Source organism: Sprattus sprattus (assembly GCF_963457725.1).
Source record: "Sprattus sprattus genome assembly, chromosome: 11".
Classification (NCBI taxonomy): Eukaryota; Metazoa; Chordata; class Actinopteri; order Clupeiformes; family Clupeidae; genus Sprattus; species Sprattus sprattus.
The window spans coordinates 2,338,028-2,361,436 of record NC_137909.1 but is presented as its reverse complement, the minus strand read 5'-3'; the positions used below and the strand labels follow the sequence as shown (position 1 = coordinate 2,361,436).

Below are 23,409 nucleotides of genomic sequence, written 5' to 3'. Positions count from 1 at the left end.
GCCCAGGTCTTTGAATCCATCCGTTGTCCGAACTGCATTAGTACCAATTCCAAAAAGACGGCATGGGAAACAGAACAGTGCTCATTTTGATGTGGTAGCAGTTAGCCATGTCTTTCTGTCATACCATTCCGTCTTGAAAGTTCAAGTTGCTTTCTCACCAGGCTACAGTCTGACTGGCCCAAAACGTTTAATTTTGAATTTGTCTTCCAACGAAAATTAACTAAATTGCACCCTCAACAAATAGTCTACATTTTTCAATGTAGTCTGAGTTAAAAGACTTCCAAAATACTCCAAAACTAGCGATAGCTAACTTGCAGTAACGTTACTGGCATTGGTCTGTCTGATATGATCTTTGACTATGTTTTTTTTTCCCTTAGTCTCGGGGTACAGTTCTCGCGGGTTTTGCATTATTATGACCGCCGCGCGACAGGTTTAGTCTGAGTTTTTTTTCTGTTTTTTCTGTTTGCCGATTTTCTGTTAACGATTCCCAGGACACTGAAACACCGAGGTGCACGGAATTTGGTGGGCATGTAGCCCCACTAGATGAGCGTGGAACCATTGATTTTCGTTTTGATCCGTTGCACCCCCGTCGGACTGGACCCGTTTTAGAGAGGGTGGGGCGATTCAGTTTTCTGTGAATAACTCGAAAACCGTAGGGCTTAGAAGGACCACATTTTTTTTGTATGTTGGTCTTAAGAGGCCACGTCAACCATTCCACTACCACTTATTTCATGAATAGCGCCACCTAGTTACAAATGAAAAAGCAAAACTGGAGTGTTGTAAAACATTTTAATTGTAAGCTGACAAGGTCAGAACAGCACGAAATCGGAGGTGTGGGATCATTATGACACCTTCTGACTGCACGTTAAGTTTCGTGGAATTCCGTTCACGGGGGGGCATGCAATAAATTGATTTATATGATTATACACCAACTGGCCTGTAGGTGGCGCGACACAGTTTTCTTCGAATATCCCGAGAACCGTAGGGCCTTGGAGGGCCAAATTGTTCTTGAATGTTTGTGTCAAGGGGCCATGTCAACCCATACCATCACCAGTCATTACATGTATAGCGCCACCTAGTTAAAAGTTAAAAAGCATATTAATTGCATATATGTCAATGTGCTCGAAAAATTACCAAATTTGCCAGGGACATCAAGCCTGGAACCGTCCATCTTCGGTAGAGTTTTTGTCCATGGATGGAGCAAAATGGCTCTGTAGCGCCCCCTAGAACATTGCAAAAACCCCTGCGCATTGGGGTTATTTTGGCGTAGCTTGACGGAATTCGGTACACGTCTTGATCATGCTTGGACGCACCAAAAAGTCTCTTGACACCATGGTGGCAGGTCCACAGGAAGTCGGCCATTTTGAGTGGAAGATGCGTTTTGACGGTGTTTGCACAACTCGCATCTGATCGAAATCGTCCGACAGCTTTAATGGTAACGCCTTGAAATGTGGTCCAGCTACTCTTCAGCCATGGGCGACTAAAAGTTATATAAGATTTTCTCATTAGTCGTAAGGTGTGGGCATGGCAGACCCTCAACGTTTGCCAACTTGCCAGTGCTTGCCACAAAACACAAAGTCTCTTATAACTCTTGATTACATTGTTTGATCCAGAGAAAATGATGGACGCTGGATCCAGCCCGAACGCGTACATATGCCTGACTGATATCACCTATAGCGCCACCTGTTGGTGGTTGGAAACTTCACTTTGTTTCCAAACCTCTTTATTTGACCTGTTTTAACAAACTACATTGCAAAAGAAAAATATACCAAAACAATCCACAAAAAAGTAGTACACAAAACATTACATAACCAAATCATCAAAATCCATCACAAATAATTCCTTTAATACATAAAAACGAAACACAAACCAATTTACACACACAAAACACATAAAAACACACAAACACACTGCCAACCATGACTCATTCTGTGCCAAAACCTACTGAACAGTTCGGCGGTCATATTTTGTAACGCTTTGCGTTACGTCTTGTTCCAGTCTAATTGCTAGGCAGATTACATGGGGCAAATTTGAAAGTGCCCCGCGGCTCAATGTTAACTTTGGCCTGTGTGGTTCACGCTCATTGGTGTTTCCATGGTAACGGTGGGGCAGCGTGGGCCTGTGCCTCACAGGAAACCGGAAACGTTGCATAGAGCAAGCACCATAGACATTTATAAACGTTCATTCATGTCTATGGCAAGCACACAGGCAGAAAAACACACAAATCAAATTACTCCAAAACAAGACTATAATGCTTGTGAGTCAAGGTTATTCACACAAATATTTACGCTACTTTATATAAATATGTATATAGTTTGCTGCGAAGTACGAATGTATTGAGCTTTCTGCACAACAGCGCCATCTAGTGGGGCAGTGCCCCAACTGCCCCAAATGTAGACACGCCACTGTACATAGTTAACTAATACAAACGCTAAACTCACATTACTGACTTTTCTGCAACCAAAAAAAACGTGGAATAAAGGCACTTTGCTGCCTAATCCACATTCAGGACAAGTCCGCGAGTCAGGTTTAACAAGTAATATTAACAAGCTAGCAACACACCAGTCGCCAACTAACAGACACACGAAACCAACAATTAAAATGCTAACGTACACAAACAACATGTACAGCAAAACAGGGAAGTAATTCATCGTAAAATATAACACACACGCAGTTTGAATCCATGTGTCGTTTTTTCCTTCTGGGAATTTTTTATTAAGCATTGCTTAAATGGATTAGCCACCCCTGATAACGTGAAATTCTATTGCTATTATATTTATTACAACATGCAGCATTATTGAAATAATGTGTTGGAATACTCCTGAACACAATTACAACAGGTTATGGTTGTAAGACCCTGAACATTTGAGAATCGCATTATCTAGCCATCTACTCAAAGTTTCCTTTTTGAACCACCGTCTTGTCCTCTTGTTCTAGGGGGTTTATGCCTTGGTCTCTGTAAAGTGCTTTGGGGCATGTCTGTAAACATGAAATTAACTATATATTTGTATGTGTTCTGCAGTTTCTATGATGGATAGAAATGTTTTCATAGAAACTTTTAAACGGTATTATACAGTGCCAAGCGAAAGTATTTGACCCCCATGAAAATCGCCACCATTCCGTCAGTTACGAAATAATCTAAAACATACTTTCCCAATCATTGTTTTTATTTGCAAAACAGTGATGTAGCAAATTTCGAAAGCTAATGCAAATTATTTATCTACCAACACTAAAAATAAATGAAAAGGAAATATACTTCTTGCATAAGCATTTAACCCCTGGGCTTTTGAGTAAAAGATTAAGACCGATGACAAATGATACGTATTTGACCATAACAGATCATAATTAAGTACTTCCTAGTTTGCCTTCTGGAGATGAAGATTCTGTGTAAGGGTCATTAGATTGGTTATAAAATATCAGAGAAAGAGACAAGGTGATTCAAATGTTTAAGTGTGGAAAATATGGAAATATCCAACAAATGGATACAATTGAGTTTCTGTGCCTTTCTCAAGGCACAGAAAGATCAGAAATATTGTAAAACTATTAGAAATTACTTTTGAGGATATTCCATCCTTCCACACATTGTGCTCTATGAAGACAGATATTTACTTATTATGATTACAAGAGCTCTGTGTAAAGTGCAAAGCTATTAGCACTCACATACCTGTGGTTGAAGCAAATTATTGGAATTTGTGGTCCCACTTTCTTTACTTTCACCTGGTGTCGGACTTGATTGGAGTAGGTCCACGCTTTGGGGATGAACAGAAGAAGGAGTTTGTGCAGCAGCGTCTTCTAAAACGTCTGTTTCTGTCTCACCAAAGTGGCAACTGTCATAGTCGTACCTGCTGTGATCTAAGGATAAAAACAGTGATGTACAAGCAATTGATAAATGTATGTTTCAATGACTTGAATGAATAGAGCGTCATGGGCAACTAGTTTTGGCAGACAGAACTGAATGGAAACCTCCTGTATTGCCCAGTTGTGATGTATTTTACAGAGTTTAAAAGGTGAAATAAGGAAATAAGGAGATAATGAACAGTTTGACCATGCATGTCCAAAGACTCTATAACCAATAATTGTTTTAGTTATACACAGGAAAAGATATTTAAAGCATTATACTTTTGGTTGGAGACTTCCCACAGTTGGCAATTCTCTCACCGTCAAATGCAAGTATTCATAGCCAGCAGCTAACCAATATAACTGCCCAAACATAGATACAAAAACAACATACAACTGGCTGGAGACAGCCGCAACACGTGCCACAAGTGCTAAACACAACAACATGACTGCCCAACGACAGCCTGAACAGCAGGATGCATCAACAATCCTGCCTTTGTGAGCATTTGACTGGGGTTTTCAAACAGGAACCTTCCTTCATCAGTTTTTCATTGAATTAGGCCCACAACATCTCCAGCAGGCGCAACAGTATGTCTGGAGTTCCAGAGCCACCCCCCTCCATACACATGATGGATTAGAATACATGGCACTTCCAGAGACAAAAACAGATACACCTTGACAAGATATCATCATAGCCTACTTTTAGTTCAGGTTAATTCACGACCCAAGGTAGTCTGCAAGCGCTTCAGCCACAACCACTGGGCATCCTCGAAAGGCAAATCCAACAGAAGTGTTTTGCTCTCTAACCCCTATTGCCACTGGTCTTGTGTGTTACCAACTTCTTGCCTCGCTTCTGCTACCAGTTCCGCATCCTTTAGCTTAACCCTCAATGCATTTAACCAGAGTTGTGGACTCGAGCCACATGACTTGGACTCGAGTCAGACTCGAGTCATGAATTTGATGACTTTAGACTCGACTTGACTAAATCTAAAAAGACTTGCAACTCGACTTGGACTTTAACATCAGTGACTTGTGACTTCACTTGGACTTGACCCTTTTGACTTGAAAAGACTTGCTACTTTCCTCGAACCTGAAGATTAAAATGTATGTTTACACGACACTGACCGCTCTATCTCCCTTTGCACCTGTGTGCGGCACGACATCCAATCAAATTAGATCCACGTTGTTTCTATATGATACATACAGACAGTATACATGACACACACGCGCGCGCTAGTTGGCAAAAATGATACCAAAGGTAGTTTCTTTTGGGTACAAAAATTATGAGGTGATAAACAAAAAAAATAATTGCTGTATGTAAAACCTGCGGGAGCAAGATAACAGACGGAGACGCGACAACGTCTAACTTCGTCCGACATTTGAAGTTACACAAAGAACGGTACGTTTTGAATCAAAGCCAACACTAGCTTGTTGGCTAACTTAATTGCTAGCTAGCTACGTATCAATTAGACTGTAAACTCATTGTTAACGTCACTTTGAGTTTACAAACATGGTAAACCGTATAGGGTTCATGGTAAACTGTATCTCCTGTTGGTTCATGTATGTATGTATAAGTTCACTCGTTTGCACGTCCCCATTTCTGGGTTGTCTTGGATGAAATAGCTGCTAGTGCTAGAGTGTTTGACATAAAAATGTGGATCACCACTCGGTGAGTTGCACATCTTTGAAAACGAACGTTTAGGGTTGATGTAACTCGGACCGCTTTATGAATGCCTGTACCAGAAGCACAGGGGTGATTCTAAATGAACCAAAAGCTTGAGACTGGATAGTTTAGGATTTTTTTTAAAGCGAGATTGTATGTGTTTAGTAGCTAGTCAGCGGATCATACACAGTAGACTGCTGCCAGCAGCAACACTTAAGCCAAGCCTAATCAAATCAAGGTCAGTTTAACGTCACTGCACACGCTACTATTACATGTAGATTATTTAATTTTATTTAATTTTTGAGAGTGAGGATATCTTTTATAAAGTGGTGACATGGCTGAAAAGGTTAAGCTTACACTTAGGTTTTGAAATGAGTGTTTGAACAATGTTCTTCCAAAAAAAGGCTTAATAAATACAAATCTTAGAAGCATACATGATCTGTGTAAATATTATTTCTCTGTTGTTGAAAGGACTCGAAAGGACTCGAAACTCAAACGGTAGGACTTGGGACTCGACTTGAGACTTGTCGGCCTTGACTTGTGACTTGACTCGGGACTTGCCTGTCTTGACTCGGGACTTGACTCGGGACTTGACAGCAAAGACTTGAGACTAACTTGTGACTTGCAAAACAATGACTTGGTCCCACCTCTGCATTTAACCCTAACCCTCAATGCATCTAACCCTAACCCTCAATGCATTTAACCCTAACCCTCAATGCATCTAACCCTAACCCTCAATGCATCTAACCCTAACCCTAAATGCATCTAGCCCTTACCCTCAATGCATTTAACCCTAACCCTAAATGCATCTTCAAAAGGAATTGTTAATTCAATAGAGTAACCAACACGCTCACTCAGAAAACATTACTGGTCTCACCCTAGGTCTCATAGCGGTCACAACAACACATCATAACCACCCTAGGTCTCATAGCAGTCACAACAACACATTGTGGAACTTTGTCACCGACAACCCACCCACCGACTAAGATTCTGCGGAATTGACAGGACATCATAAGTGGCTCAAACTATGATTTGAATGGGGTTAGCGTCCACTATGCCAGTTCATGCATTGCCCTTGCTTTGTTTAAGAAGCCGCTGCTGCTCTTCTAGTATCCTCTTCTTGCTTGCGAACAAAAATAGTTACCTTCTGCCACCTCTCCAGCAATGCAGTCTTACCCCATGTTTCCAACTGTCACCTAGCCCAAACCCTGCTCTTCCACTCAGTACCAGCCCAATGATACCCCAAACCCTGGTCTTCCACTCTGTACCAGCCCAATGATACCCCAAACCCTGCTCTTCCACTCTGTACCAGCCCAATGATACCCCAAACCCTGTTCTTCCACTCTGTACCAGCCCATGATACCTGATGATGTGCTTTGTGCATGCCACCTTATGCATGGAAAAAGTGCTAACACCACAATTTCAGTTTACCAGGCAGGAAGGTCTTATCAATAGCACTGATAGCTTAATCAATATATTCTTTAACCTGTGAAACCTGTCCTTGGATACTCAATGTAGAATTGTACCACCTGTCTTAACTCTTCACAGGTTTTTCTACAATAGAAGGAATCACCTCATGAACAACACCTCACCTATAAAACCTCTCTTCCACCTGTTTGCCCTTACTGATGGAAACACTTATACCTTTGCTAGGTTTCAATTTCATCCTTGCCCATTACAGATGGTCGTTCAACTTTGTTACCACCCAACAAGTACACGGAGCAGTTGTTGTCAGTGACATGTCATCCATATAACATTGGATGGAGGTAACCGAGTGCCGTTCTGCAGCCTTTCACCACCAACAACCCATTTTGATGTCCTTAAAATTACCTCCATTGCCATGGTATAAGCCAGTGGAGAATTGTACACCCAGCCAAGATACCAATCGCCAAATGCTGCCAGGATATGGTGTAGTTACTTGTGTTAATATAACCAAATATCCTCAAAATATGCCCTGACTAACACTGAGATCTTCTCAGGGAAGAACATAATAGCCAGTTCTCTTTAAGTTGCACACTAGTTGTAAAAAAGGCTGCCTCCAGCTGGGCACCCTGCTGTTTAGGCCACTCACGGGACCTGGGATGATAGCAAGGTCAGCCTATCAGTTGATCCCAAGGTTCCGTGGGGGTCGTAAACAGGGGAATGTCACTGTCCATTTGGCCACCCCCAAGAAGCCACCCCAAAGTTTCAAGGCATTCCCAATACATCTGTAGACAGTTTCAAGTCTCCCCCTAAGGCATGCCTGGACTTGTCCTTTGTCACCTCGCCCCTATATAAGCCGGACCTTCCTCTGACCAGTGTGTGGGTGAAGAGCAGAGCTGGAGAGAGGAGCAGCAAGGAGTTTGGACAATTCATTCAGAGATTGTTAAGATTGTGAGTGTTCTGTTGTCCTATGAGGGTTTAGTAGCGAGTCTGTTCATATCATTGTATATCATATATATGGGCCATTCTACCGAATTGATGCAAAATCATGTCGGATATATTTTGAATTTTTTTATGGTTTATTCCCAAAACTTTGTCCGTATGTATATTGTACCATATCTAAAGTACACATATCTAGTAAAAGAACAGTCAAGTTTTATATTGTATTTTCAGAATGTGTCAGAATGTTTTTCCTCTTCCAAAAATTGTCACTACCGAAACATCACATTTACTATAGTAAAAAAGTATTATTATTGACCTGTTCAGATTGTGTTTCCTTCCCTTCTCTAAAGTGTATTTTTACAAATATTTCTTGAAGGTTTTCACAATGAAATCCATAGAAATTAATTTTTTACCAAATGTTCAAGTTCAATTTATCTGTTTCGGTAGTGACTGCACTGTTTCGGTAGTGACTGCACTGTTGGATGGATGTTCATTTTTCTCCCAAAATCATCCAAAAGGTGCTCTGGGCCGCCCTTTAGTCCACACAACACATTTATTTAAAAATTATGGGATTGAACTGCTTACCATTTCATTTTGTCACTACCCAAATCATCTGGTCACTACCATATGTTTCGGTAGTGACTGTTTCGGTAGTGACAATTCTAGCTAACTTTAAGCATAATTAAAGAATTCTAGCAAGCACACGGCTTTCAAACACATCTTTGAAGAGGTGAACACACATACAAACATAAGATTTTCCATGAAACCCCAAAAGGTTTACTTAATTGAAGAAAACATGCGTTTCGGTAGTGACAATTCTTAAGGTTACACGTCGATTTTCAGACTTTGGAACACATTTATATAAAAACTATGGGATTTAGCCACTTACCATTCAACCATGAGGGACAGAGATGCAGTGTCACTGCATGGTCAAAAATGCAGAGTCGTGGCTAAAACACAGGCTCAGCCAATGGACTAAAACTCTTGTGTTTCGGTAGTGACATGAAAACTAGGGACATGATTTTTTGAGTATAGTAAATTGATTTAAAAATTAAACCCACAATAAATCTAAATATTCCAAGTGCTGTTTCAACCCAATCATAAAGATCTTTGAAATTAAATAATTGAAAAAAATGTAAAAAAAAAAAAAATTTAAAAGTGTTATTTAAAGGCATTGAAATTTAGATGTCAGGGTTGGGGACAGCTACTTCCCAATAGAAAGTACCCTATAAATGATGATTTTGTATATATTTAGCATATCACTATCTCATGTAATGCATTGGGTTTATATAGACCATAACATGTTCTAATTAAATATCTATGCCTAGATACCTAATTGTTTTGTAAATAGTTTTTATTGTTGAGGGACTGCATATTACACAAATTCGGTAGAATGGCCCATATAAGTCATTTAGTGTAGTTATCATGTCATCTGTATAATTTCACTCTTGTTACTGTCACTTCAACCAGTAACTGTTATTACGAGATAAATGGAATGTTCACCGTTATGCGGCATGGTGTGAAAGGAACATATCAGCATTTAATCATAGCCGTAATATTCATCATGTATACTACATTCCTTCTGGGTGTATATGGGCCATTCTACCGAATTCGTGTAATATGCAGTCCCTCAACAATAAAAACTATTTACAAAACAATTATGTATTTAGGCATAGATATTTACTAAGAAAATGTTATGGTCTATATAAACCCAATGCATTAAATGAGATGGTGATAAGCTAAATATATACTAAATCATCATTTATAGGGTACATTCCATTGGGAAGTAGCTGTCCCCAACCCTGACATCTAAATTTCAATGCCTTTAAATAACACTTTTCAATTTTTTTAGATTTTTTTCAATGATTTAATTTCAAAGATTTTTATGATTGGGTTGAAACAGAACTTGGAATATTTAGATTTATTGTGGGTTTAATTTTTTAATCAATTAACTATACTCAAAAAATCATGTCTCTAGTTTTCATGTCACTACCGAAACACAAGAGTTTTAGTCCATTGGCTGAGCCTGTGTTTTAGCCACGAACCTGCATTTTTGACCATGCAGTGACACTGCATCCCTGTCCCTCATGGTTGAATGGTAAGTAGCTAAATCCCATAGTTTTTATATTAAATGTGTTCCAAAGTCTGAAAATCGACGTGTAACCTTAAGAATTGTCACTACCGGAACCCATGTTTAATTAAGTAAACCTTTTGGGGTTTCATGCAAAATCTTGTGTTTGTATGTGTGTACACCTCTTCAAAGATTTGTTTGCAAGCCGTGTGCTTGCTAGAATTCTTTATTTATGCTTGAAGTTAGCTAGAATTGTCACTACCGAAACAGTCACTACCGAAACATATGGTAGTGACCAGATGATTTAGGAAGTGACATAATGAAATGGTAAGCAGTTCAATCCCATCATTTTTAAATAAATGTGTTGTGTGGACTAAAGGGCGGCCCAGAGCACCTTTTGGAAGATTTTGGGAGAGAAATGAACATCCATCCAACAGTGCAGTCACTACCGAAACAGTGCAGTCACTACCGAAACAAATCAATTGAACTTGAAAATTTGGTAAAAATTTCATTTTTATGGATTTCATTGTGAAAACCTTCAAGAAATATTTGTAAAAATACTCTTCAGAGAAGGGAAGGAAACACAATCTGAACAGGTCAATAATAATACTTTTTTACTATAGTAAATGTGATGTTTCGGTAGTGACAATTTTTGGAAGAGGAAAAACATTCCGAAACATTCTGAAAATACAATATAAAAATGACTGTTCTTTTACTAGATATGTGTACTTTAGATATGGTACAATATACATACGGACAGTTTTGGGAATAAAACATAAAAAAAATTCAAAATATTTCCGACGTGACTTTGCACCAATATGGTAGAATGGCCCATATATAATTGTTAATATTTGTGTATACTTGTTATTTATCATTCCATAGAAACCATGGATCAGTCGATCATTGTCAGCCTTTGATATTATGGAGGACCGAAAGTGCCAAAATTCAATAAATAAATACATCATCAATAATTATTTAAATGTGTCATTAATTCATTTAAATTGGAATTAAATACATGAATGTTGTATTAAATGTGTCATTCATTTATTTAATACAATTCATTTTATGTTAAAAAAAACGTATTTAATTATTTCACTATTTAATTAATTATGTCATGGTCCTGTGTTGCAGCGCATCAATAATTTATTTTATCTGTCAAACTCACCCATCAAAGTCAGTGGGCGGATTCCTAATACCTGATTGGTTACCCTGCACATCAAGTCAAGGCTTATCGATTCCAGAAATGTGGATTGACGCAGGCCTCATTCCTAAACACTGGGTGTCAAACTAAACTTTTTCTTAGACGCTAAAAAGCCATAGCGTGCAAGGTTTCGATTTCTACGGCAAGTTCAACCTCAACTTTACACGTACGACCTCCTGTAAAGGTAAGTGCAATCTTCTGCTATTTTATGTTTTGCAGTTAACTTAGAACTTTTGTTACATAGGCAAAGTGTAGGGGCTAGCCTACTGTTATTAGCGACGGTTGCGCCTAAAACGTAATGCCATTTGCTACGGTTGATTGACGGGGACGGGAATGTATTTGTTTTCTCCTCTTTTACCCGGACGCATTTAGGTCTCGAAAAGAGGAAATGTCCGTGTAAAAGAGGACGTCTGCCTTAGTGCCTTGTCTTGTGTTTCAGTTGCTTGATGTTTGACTGTGTAAGGAATGTTGTTGACTTGCTAGTTTGTCATAAACAGCTGCTAGCAAGTAGCCGCTAGCAAGACATCCATGTTATTGTGATAGCCATGTTGGCTAGGTTGCAAACAACTTCCCTAACACAGTCAAACATCACCAAGTTCATTGTCAACATTAAAAATCGCTATACATGCTAAATAACCTACAATTTCACTTATGTGGGCCTATATGATCATGAGGTCAGAATGCACACAAAAGTGTACCAAATAATACACACTTGATGCAATAGGCTACATGCTGTTGGAGCCTGAGGGTGGATCTTGAGCTAATTCTTTTACTTTTAGTGAAGGAAAAATAATTATTCCATGAATTAAGACAAAACATGAATGTGAATGAATTTTACATCTGTCAAATTATTTAATTCGTACTTATGGAAATAACTATGTAGTCATATAGTCAGATACGGACAATAGGTCTACATAGCCCTGTATAATCAATGCAATGATGTCACCATGTAGTTTTCAATAATATCTTGCTGTTGGCTAATACTGATTCGAATGCCATTTGTTAAGTGTTCAAAAAGCTGGAACAAGCTGGTAAAAAAGGGAACCTTACAGATGTTTTTTAAATGACCGTCATAGATAAATATACCAGTAGCCTATCGCATCGTATTAGTGGTATTGTATTGTGGTATCGTATTGTAAGTATAGGGTTTGGTGATATTTTGGCAGGTATAGTATCGAAGTCATAATTTTGGTATCGTGACAACCCTAGTGTCAACCATATACTTCATCAGTTTCAGTGACATTGCGTTTTTGGTATGGTGCAGATTGGCTTTTTGTAAATGTTTGCTAAATTAATTAATCTGTGTTTCTTTTTTCCTTCAGGTTTACCTACAGAGAGGCAAAACTGGGAACCATAGCAACATCCATACATCCATCATCCAACGTACATTTGTAGTTCCACGTTGGTGGGATGAACTGCCTATCACTACCAGAGCAGGGGTTCAGTTTTCATGCCTTATTTGAAAAAAAGGATGTTCTGTAAGGCACTGCCGTTGTAACACAGCTCTGCACCATGAACTTCATGGCATCTCTTACTTAAATACAAGTGCAGAAATGTAACTACTGTAAGTGCAAGTTATGTAGTACACTAGTAAATGTGATCCATGGACCCACACCTGGCAAACTAAGCACCGGAGCAGCCAACACAAAGCAGATCAGGACATGCCATGCCCCCCACTTTACGCCGCTCTTCCCCCTCACTATGGCTCCCTTGAAGTATCCCTTAGAACAGGCATGCAATTGTTAACATATTAACTACACATTTGTTTACATATCCACTACAAACATGTTCCTACCTAAACTGACATGTTAAAGAAGGGATCCTTGGAACTGGGGTACTCTTTTTCATTTATTTTTTTGGGCTGGACAACTGGTCAGGAACTACCATGCTTAATGTTTCAGCCATAGTGAGGTTACGGCTGCGATATAAATGGTACACTGCTTTACGGTGTCCTCGACATCGCCCACACTGAGGAGTGTGAGTGGCAGAGACTAGGCTGCCGAGGTAAATGTCCCTGTGATCCTGATTTTCATTAGAATATTATGTCTGGTCCACTGTTTTAATATTGTCGTCTCCCAAAACTATGACACACCATGCATGCTCTACCTCCAAATGATGATACTGATCTCACTTCTATTGAATACTAAGATATTAATTTATATTCATTGATGTTTGCATGCTCATTCATGAAGAATGACCTGTTGTATTTCATTTGATAGCTATATGAATGTTCAGAAAGGGTATGGGGTGCTAGTAGAGTAGTTCAGTAAGAGGATGACGGTAGTGCCAAGGATTATTGTTGTTTCATATTGACTGACCTCAGCATACAGAGACCCTCCACCTGAAGACTGGCACCTATCTTCCTGCAATCACCCCAATGTCTTACATTGAAATAAAAGATAAAACAACCCTGTACACTGTCATTGTTCTGCAATGTTTCTATGTGTATTTGTTAAATGTAATTTCAGCCAAGTTGCATCGAAACCGAGGTGGTGACATACAGTACTGTGTAAAAGTTTTAGGCAGGTGTGAAAAAATGCGGTAAAATCATAGACTGCCTGGAATTACATGATGAAACAGAAAGATTTGAGGAAGCCTGCATCGACAGAACATCTGTGGTTAGTTCTCCAAGATGCTTGGGACAACCTGCCAGCGGAGTTCCTTTTAAAAACTGCAAGTGTACCTAGAATAATTTATTCTGTTTTGAAGGCAAAGGGTGGTCACTCCAAATATTGATTTGATTTAGATTCATCTTCTGTCCATTCACTGTATGCTAATTGATGGAAATTAACTGTTAACACCTCCATTTTAAAAGTATTCTTAGGTTACAGCATTTTTTTCCCACCTGCCTACAACTTTTGCACAGTAGCCTACTGTATAACAGAGACAGTTTAATTATCAAAAATGTATTTGAATAAAATGATATTGGAGAAAGTATTGAAAGCAAACGTGCTGTAATAATCAGAGGTAATAGTTGGCCAAGCGTTACATTCACTCACGTAAAAACACGTTAGTAACATTTTCTTAATCTACCAACCGATGTATTTATCAAGTGAGTTATTAGCTACCGCTGTATTCAAAATCAGGTTTGGTTAAAGGTATACGTCTTGTAGCTACAGACTTCAGTCGCTAAGTATCAGGTGAATATGTCTCTCCAGGCACTTCAGACTAAAGCAATGGATCAGACTAGATCAGCGTTAGCCCCGCCCACTGACTTTGATGGGTGAGTTTGACAGATAAAATAAATTATTGATGCGCTGCAACACAGGACCATGACATAATTAATTAAATAGTGAAATAATTAAAAATGTTTTTTGTACACAAAATGAATTGCTATTTAATTAATTAATGACACATTTAATAAAACATGTATGTATTTTATTCCCATTTTAATTAATTAATGACACATTTAAATAATTATTGATGGTGTATTTATTTATTGAATTGTGGCACTTTCAGTCCTCCATATGATATAAGTCCCTTACAAGGATAATTATATTCACGGATCATTGTCTCATTCAGTTCACGGAGTCAAGAGTGATATAAGTCACTTACAATGATAATTATATTCACTGTTCATCATCATTGTCACAGATTCTATCAGTCAGTTCACGGTCTTCAATCATTCACTGTTATCCAGTTGCATACAAGTCCCTTACAAGGATAATTGTATTCATTGGCATTATTCATTCATCAGCAACGTTCAAGTCATGTCTCGTGTGTGTGTGTGTGTGTGTGTGTGTGTGTGGAAATAAACCAGTCATCAACCGCACTTTGGCATCATCAATTCTTGTTCTAACCCGCCAGCCTTTGGCGATTGTCACCCTTTCAATCTAACCAGTTATACAGTCCTTTTGGGATTCAATCAATATCCCCTATTTTATACTAGGTGCATTGTCTTTCCATATGTCTGAAAGGCCTTCCATAATCTAAGAGCAACAACATCCTCCTTACAAAGCATCATAGAGGAAACGTGCCGACTATGGCCAAAAAATGGGTTTATGGTCAAGGCACATATAATGGCAAACAAAAGTTAACTTTACAAAAGGGGCCAAGACAATAACAGACTGTCTGAGGCCCACAAACGAAATCTGAATATAAACTACACATTTGCAAGTAAGAATAACTTCTTACATAACTTTAGCGTCACATCCTTCGGCATGGCAAGGCTTGGTTAGAAAATGTTTTTTTCCTTGCATGCTACCACACTAGACTTTATTTATTTATATAGCACATTTCGTACAAGATTTGCAATTCAAAGTGCTTTACATAAAATCAATAAAAGCAAGCAGCAGGAGCAGTACATGGAGTAAAAGATAAATACAAAATTATCAACATCGTATCACTAGTTTTTTTTAAATGCTTTAGATAAAGGCATCTGGTAAATACTCAACCTTAACCTATAGTAACCTCTAGTTTGACAACTGGCTACAACCTCAATAGCTTAAACAAGAACACCAGCAACATGTCTGGCATTAGCTTTAGCTACAGTGCCCTCCACAATTATTGGCACCCTTAGTGAATGTGACCAAAACAGGCTATGAAAAAAATATGTCTATGCTGATTTGTTGATATTAAATACATTTTATTCTCTAAAACAGGTGTGCCACAATTATTGGCACCCCTTCATTTAATGTTTTGAGCAGCCTCCCTGTGGGGAGATAATAGCTCTGAATCTTCTCCTATGATGCGTGATGAGGTTGGTGAACACATGGCACGGGATCTGAGACCATTCCTACATACAGTATCTCTCCAGATCCTTCAGTTTCTTAGGTCAACACTTGTAGACTCGGCTTCAGCTCTTCCCACAGATTTTCTATGGGGTAAGGTCGGGGGACTGTGATGGCCATGGCAAAACCTTTATTCTGCAGTCGGTGAACAATTTTTGTGTTGATTTTGAGGTGTGCTTTAAAAAAATTGTCCTGCTGGAAGGTCCCTAACGGCCCATTTTAAGCTTACTGGAGGGGGCTGTTAGGTTTTCATTTAATGGGCCTCATTTATAAAACGTATTTCCTCACAGAACTGATCTTAGACTGTGCGTGCGATCAAATCCACGTCTAAGTACAGATTTATAAAAACCGTCTTAGACGTAGAAAAGGACGTATCTCTGCGTCTGGTTACAGTTCGTGTAAGTACATTTCCTTGCAGCAATACTGGAGTACTGCAGGAATTCAGGACTCCCCGAGCGCCGACAGCCGACACGCAGTTTCATCATCATCATCATCGTCAGCACCACCGTCACCATTTGGGCTAATGGTGAAAGGCCAAATGAATGTTTCGCTCAATAAAATCAAATAAACTATTAGAATAATTCACACATGAATGAGATCAGGTATTTCCGTTTTAATTTCACAAATGGAAAACATTTCGCTCAAACTTATAGCCTATAAAAAGTCTAATAGTGGCTTAGTTTTCAGTAGGAGATATGGCTGCATTGGCGTTGTTAGAGGATATTGCCAACTGCGCAATAAGGAGAGAGAGGGTATTTTTGTGATCGCGCAGACTTTTTGACACAGGATGATGTATGTCTGATAAGCAGGTACCGCTTGCCGAGAGCGTTGTGCCCAAATGGCCTCTCGTCTAGAGAGGCGCATCAGAGGCAACCAGGCCATACACGTTCAGGTATTGTCCGTTCTTGGATTCCTGGCTACAGGAACGTTCCGATGAGAAATTGGAAACCAGTCGAGCAACCCCCGTCATCATTAAGCACAATTTTGCCTGATGTTGTTCGCAGTAGGGCTGCAACTATCGAGTATTTTTGGAATCGAGTATTCTACCTAGTATTCCATCGATTAATCGAGTAATCGGATAAAAAGTACTTTTGCGTTTTTAAACAACAATACCAATAGTGTGTCCCGCAACGAGGTTGAAAGCACAACAGCTGTGTGTATGTGTGTGACCACACTTGCGATAGGGAGAAATGAAGAGTGCATGACATGAGATCTTGGAGAATTGTTTGCTTACTTGCTACTTAACAAGATGCCTAGTCATCACTATAAACTCATAACATAGGCTAAAAATAATCACAAATAATGTACGTTCTAACAAGCGCTAGTGTCCATATTAGTTAGCAATCATATATCCGCTAGCGTCAACTTTTACGTTACATTGAAGAGTGACCTGTGAATGTATTTGCTGGTTCTAGTCTGTTAAAACACCCACGATCACCAAAGCAGTATTCTTTATCTCCCTTTAATGTGCATTCATCAATTTCCATTACATGACGATGCCTGTGATCGTACATACAGTATGTGTGTGTTGTCTGCAATGAGAATACGGACTTATCAGCACTGCACTGAATCACATTAACAGGAGTTATTGCTTCACGATAACAATTACACAACGAATATAACTAAGTACATTTAAAAGTGTACATTACACTAGGCAGCATGGATCTCATTCATATCTCATCCAGTCAAAATCTGAACAGGATGAACCCATCCTTATAACGTCGACTCAACATAAGAATCATAACTAAATCTCCGCTTAGCATGCTAATCGCACTTAATAGCAATGTGTACTCGCATGAAGCTCAAATACACGATTATCACAGTAGTAACTTTATGAAAACCCTTACTTTCATTAGGTACGCACACAATGCCTCACATACGAAACGTAATAGGAACAACATAGGAACCACTACTTTGCCACTGAATTTGCAACTTACTAAACTTGTCCTAGAGCATAGCGTTGCTAGGCAACGTCACTATCAACAGAGTGTCTCTCATACAGTTACCATGCGGAAAGGCATTTTACGGCTGGTCTTTTGATTCTCCGCCATCGCACCATCGTAAATAATATGAATTAAACGAAGCCTCGTTTAATTTGCCTCGAGTTTTTTTTTGTAATCGAGTTACTCGAGTTACTCGAGTAATAGTTTCAGCCCTAGTTTGCGGTATACTATCCCATATGCCCGCAATTGATTAGATTTCCATACAGTGCCCAGCAAAATGTGAAAGAGGATTTCCTGCGTAAAACAGGGTTCCCAATGTATTCTCATCCAGATTTCGCACTCAGACAGCCTAGGAAGCCGACTTCAATAGAGCACAGGTCGGTAGTGGAGCGCACCAAAGCCTTGGTGCTGCTGCCGCAGATGCGGCTTCTGGTGCTGTTCGTGCCCCAGGTGCTGGTGCTTCGGAGACGTGTCTACTACATGTCAAATACTTTGCTTTTGCCATTACGCCAGACAGGCTTTCTAACGATGTTTTGGCCCGCATCTGCTCTTCAATCAGCAGAACGTCGATGTCAGCCTCACTTTAATTCTTCTGTTTCTTTCTTGATTGCCACTGTCACAGAGAGTTTGTGCATTGAGGATGCGCTCTGTTTGTGCATTGATAATATGCTGATTAGATTAAATAGGGGCGTTTTGAGGGCGGATATTCAGTTGCTCACAATTCAACGACCATTTGTGATTTACAACCGAAGGATTGGCGTACACATGTTTTTTGTGTGTACATCCGTTTTCTGTGGATCTCACTTACGCTCATTTCAGGAAATGTAGGATGGTTTCTACGCAACTTTTTATAAATGAGGCCCAATATCTGGTGGTGTTTTATGGAGTCCATGATGCCATGCATCCTAAAAAGATGTCCAGGGCCTTTGGAAGAAAAACAGCTCCACAACATCAAAGATCTGCCACCATACTTCATATTGGGTATGAGTTGCTTTTCTGTATGGCTATCTTTCTGTCTACGCCAAACCCACCTTTGTTTGTTTCCAAAAAGCTTTATTTTGTTGTCATCTGACCATATAACTCTGTCCATTGAAAGTCTGACTTACATTTGGCAAACTGTAGGAACTGTAAGAAGAATAAATCAGGTAAAAGTCAACCCACACATCACCTCTAAAGAGTTTCGGACCTCTCTGGCAGCATCTGGGGTAAATGTACATGGGTCTACAATCAGACGGAAATTGTTGGTTTTGATCGTGACCAAATAATTCTATCTCGGACTCATCTGTCCAAAGAAGGGACTTCCAGAAGGCCTTTGGTTTATCCAAGTGCTCTCTGGCAAAGTTGAAACGGGCAGTTGTGTTCTTTCTTGAGAGCAGAGGCTTCCTTCTAGCAACCCGATCATGAACGTCATGTCTATTCAATTTCCGTCTGATTGTAGAACCATGTACATTTACCCCAGATGCTGCCAGAGAGGTCCGAAACTCTTTAGAGGTGATGTGTGGGTTGACTTTTACCTGATTTATTCTTGTTCTGGTGCTTCTTGGTGATAGTCTTGATGGGCGTCCACTTCTAGGCAGAGATGCGGTCATGTTGAATGCCCTCCATTTCTAAATTATTGGTCTTGGATGGATGGATGGAGCTGGAATCTTTTGGAGATGGTCTTATAGCTTTCCCAAGACTGATGGGCTGTCAGTACCTTCTTCCTGATGTTCTTGGATATCTCGTTTCCTCTCGGCATGGTTGATCTGTGTGGGTACACCTTGGCACTACAGTAGTTTGGTTGGTTTCCTCTCTCTTTTAATCTGTGTTGCCCAAACCTTTCCCTAAGCATGTCTCAGTTGATCGGTTTGCTTAATTGACTAATTAAGCACCCAAATATGTTTCACCGAATCTGTTACCTGCTTGACTTATCCAATCCAGCTGGGGGTTTACTTACTTTTGAAAATACACTAATTCCATGTTTCATGTAGTTTTTTGGCTACTCAAACAATTCCCTCTAAACAAGTACATGCAAATGATAAACATAAACCTGACATTTCATCTCTGGAAAATTGGTGATGGAAAAAAAATGAAAAATCATGGTAAAACAACAGAAAACTCTTATTGCTCAAGGGGTTCACATACTTTCAAGTGGCACTGTATACAAGTAGAAAGCAACCTCTGTGGAAAGCAATGTATACCTCTGTGGAATGCAATATACAGCCGCGGAAAAAATTAAGAGACCACTTCAAAATTATCAGTTTCTCTGGTTTTACTATTTATTGGTATGTGTTAAAGTAAAATGTAAATTTTAGTTTTATTCTATAACCTACTGGCAACATTCCTACCAAATTTCAAATAAAAATATTGTCATTTAGATCATTTATTTGCAGAAAAATGACAATTGGTCAAAATAGCAAAATTGATGCAGTGTCTTCAGATCTCGAATAATGCAAAGAAAACAAGCTCATATTCATTTTTAAACTACACAATACTAATGCTTACACTTAGGAAGAGTTCAGAAATCAATATTTGGTGGAATAACCTTGATTTAAAATCACAACTTTCATGTGTCTTGGCATGCTCTCCACCAGTCTTTCACATTGCCGTTGGGTGACTTTATGCTACTCCTGGCGCAAGAATTCAAGCAGCTCGGCTTCTTTTCATGGCTTGTGACCATCCATCTTCCTCTTGATCACATTTCAGAGGTTTTTGATGGGATTCAGGTCTCGAAATTGGGCTGGCCATGACAGGGTCCTGATCTGGTGGTACTCCATCCACACCTTTACTGGCCTGGCTGTGTGGCATGGAGCATTGCCCTGCTGGAAAAAACACTTCTCAGAGTTGGGGAACATTGTCAGAGCAAAAGGAAGCAAGTTTTTCTTCCGGGACAACGTTGTACTTTGCCTGGCTGAGGTTTGTAAAAGACCATAAGGATTGAAAAAGCGGACTGGAGGTTCTTCTAAGTTCGTCTTCTCTGATGAGTCCGATTTCACAGTAGGTGCAAGACTCTCTGGCTTGTAGGCCTCTCCAGGTCTCCGTCTAACCATCAGACGACCATGTGTTGGGCAAAGCTGAAAATTGGACTCATCAGAGAAGACGAACTAGAAGACCCCCCAGTCCACTTTTTTCAATCCTTATGGTCTTTTACAAACCTCAGCCAGGCAAAGTACAACGTTGTCCCGGAAGAAAAACTTGCTTCCTTTAGCTCTGACAATGTTCCCCAACTCTGAGAAATGTTTTTTCCAGCAGGGCAATGCTCCATGCCACACAGCCAGGCCAGTAAAGGTGTGGATGGAGTACCACCAGATCAGGACCCTGTCATGGCCAGCCCAATTTCGAGACCTGAATCCCATCAAAAACCTCTGAAATGTGATCAAGAGGAAGATGGATGGTCACAAGCCATGAAAAGAAGCCGAGCTGCTTGAATTCTTGCGCCAGGAGTAGCATAAAGTCACCCAACGGCAATGTGAAAGACTGGTGGAGAGCATGCCAAGACACATGAAAGTTGTGATTTTAAATCAAGGTTTTTCCACCAAATATTGATTTCTGAACTCTTCCTAAGTGTAAGCATTAGTATTGTGTAGTTTAAAAATGAATATGAGCTTGTTTTCTTTGCATTATTCGAAATCTGAAGACACTGCATCTTTTTTGCTATTTTGACCAATTGTCATTTTTCTGCAAATAAATGATCTAAATGACAATATTTTTATTTGAAATTTGGTAGGAATGTTGCCAGTAGGTTATAGAATAAAACAAAAATGTACATTTTACTTTAACACATACCAATAAATAGTAAAACCAGAGAAACTGATAATTTTGAAGTGGTCTCTTAATTTTTTCCGCGGCTGTATATCTCTGTGGAAAGCTTATTTTTCACAAGGCACAACAGGCTGTGTCCACCCATTATCCACTGCCAAACCTGAAGCCATGAAAACAAATAAAGTGTGTTACAAAGCAGAAGCAGCATAAGACCAACCTATTTGTGTCCAAGTGTGATGCTCTGTCTCTGTCCATGCGTCATGCTCTGTCTGTGTCTCTGCGTCTGTCTTTGTCTCTTGCTTCTGCTGTGCGTGAAGCTCTGCACTTAACATTTTGACCTGATGGATAAAACCCCAACAAAACAGAGCAACATCAAAATTAAAACAAACATCAACATTTTGGATATTAGTTCTATTTTACTTTAGTTGTGAAGCTTTTCAGTTGGAGATAAAGATCAATCATCTGAAAACTGAAATTCTTCTTAAGGCATGCATTTTGATAAGATATCTTAGGTGTTATATTAGGTGTCTTTGTTCCCTCTTTGATCCAAGGGTTCAAAATGGATTTAGCATTCTGAAACGTTAGGGTTTCTTAAATGTTTACTAAGAGAAGATTCCTATTTGGTCAATGAGCCTTTTTGAACCAATGTATTAAGTTAGCAACATATAAATGTACTTAAACAAATTCTTTGAGGGCAACACATGTAAGGTTTGAAAAACAAAAACATTTAGGGAGCCTGTGCTGCACTACTGTGTCTACAAGTCAAACATGCACAACGCATGAAGTCACATGATGTCAGAGTTCAGAAAGGCAAATATAAATTAATAAAATTCAGATTTTATAACAGATGAAATAAATGTCATAGAAACAGAAAGAATCAAATTTGAATTGCATAATTTCCTGTTCCAACTCCAAATCTCTCTTTTCCACTCATTTTCTGTCACTCTTCTTCTCAACCGAAAAAGCCCCAAAAATAACGTATGATTATATAATAAATAAAAAAAAATCATATACAGTGGGGAAAATAAGTATTTGAACCCCTGGCGATTTCACAAGTTTGGCAACTTGCAAAGAAATGTGTGATCTATAATTGTAATGGTAAGTGTATATTAACAGTGAGAAACAGAATATCAACAAAAAAAATCCAGAAAAATGCATTTTATAACATTTATGACTTTATTTGTATTTGATGCAAAAAATAAGTATTTGAACCCCTAGCAAAACTGACTGAAAAAAAATGACTTCGTACTTGGTGGAATAACCCTTGTTGGCAAGCACAGACGTCAGACGTTTCTTGTAGTTGGTCACCAGGTTTACACACATCTCAGGAGGGATTTTGGTCCACTCCTCTTTGCAGATCCTCTCCAAATCTTTAAGGTTGCGTATTCAATGGGAGGGAATGAGGGAGTGAGGTTCAAGCCCAATATTCCACGTTACATGGCCCCATCCATAGTTCCCCTTGATGCGGTGGAGTCGTCCTGTACCCTTGGCAGAGAAACAGCCCCAAAGCATAATGTTTCCACCTCCATGCTTGATGGTGGGTATGATGTACTCTTGGGGTCATGTTCAGCATTCCCCCCCATGTCAAACACGGCAAGTCGAGTTGATGCCCCAATCCTCCTTAGAATCATTCAAGTATGCAATGGCAAACTTCAGATGGCCCTGTACATGCGCTTCCTTGAGCAGGGGGACCTTGCAAGTGCTGCAGTACTTAAAAAAATGACGTGGTGTGTTGCCAATGGTTTTCTTGGTGACTGTGGTCCCAGCTGCCTTGAGATCATTCACAAGCTCCCCCTGTGTAGTTCTGGGGTTATTCTGCACCTTTCGAATTATCACTGATACCGCACGAGGGGATATCT

The 23,409-nt window shown here is 39.4% G+C and overlaps 1 protein-coding gene across 1 annotated transcript in view; it reads right to left on the bottom strand.

The window, feature by feature from the left end:
- The window catches only part of aggf1 (angiogenic factor with G patch and FHA domains 1), an 89,902-nt gene that overhangs the window by 52,110 nt on the left and 14,383 nt on the right, over window positions 1–23,409 (bottom strand). The window contains exons 3-4 of the mRNA XM_080847137.1: window positions 21,768–21,888; window positions 3,665–3,852 (exon numbers count right to left, since the gene is read on the bottom strand). Coding sequence (XP_080703263.1) covers window positions 3,665–3,852; window positions 21,768–21,888 — 309 coding nt within the window. The remainder of the gene's footprint in view (window positions 1–3,664; window positions 3,853–21,767; window positions 21,889–23,409) is intronic.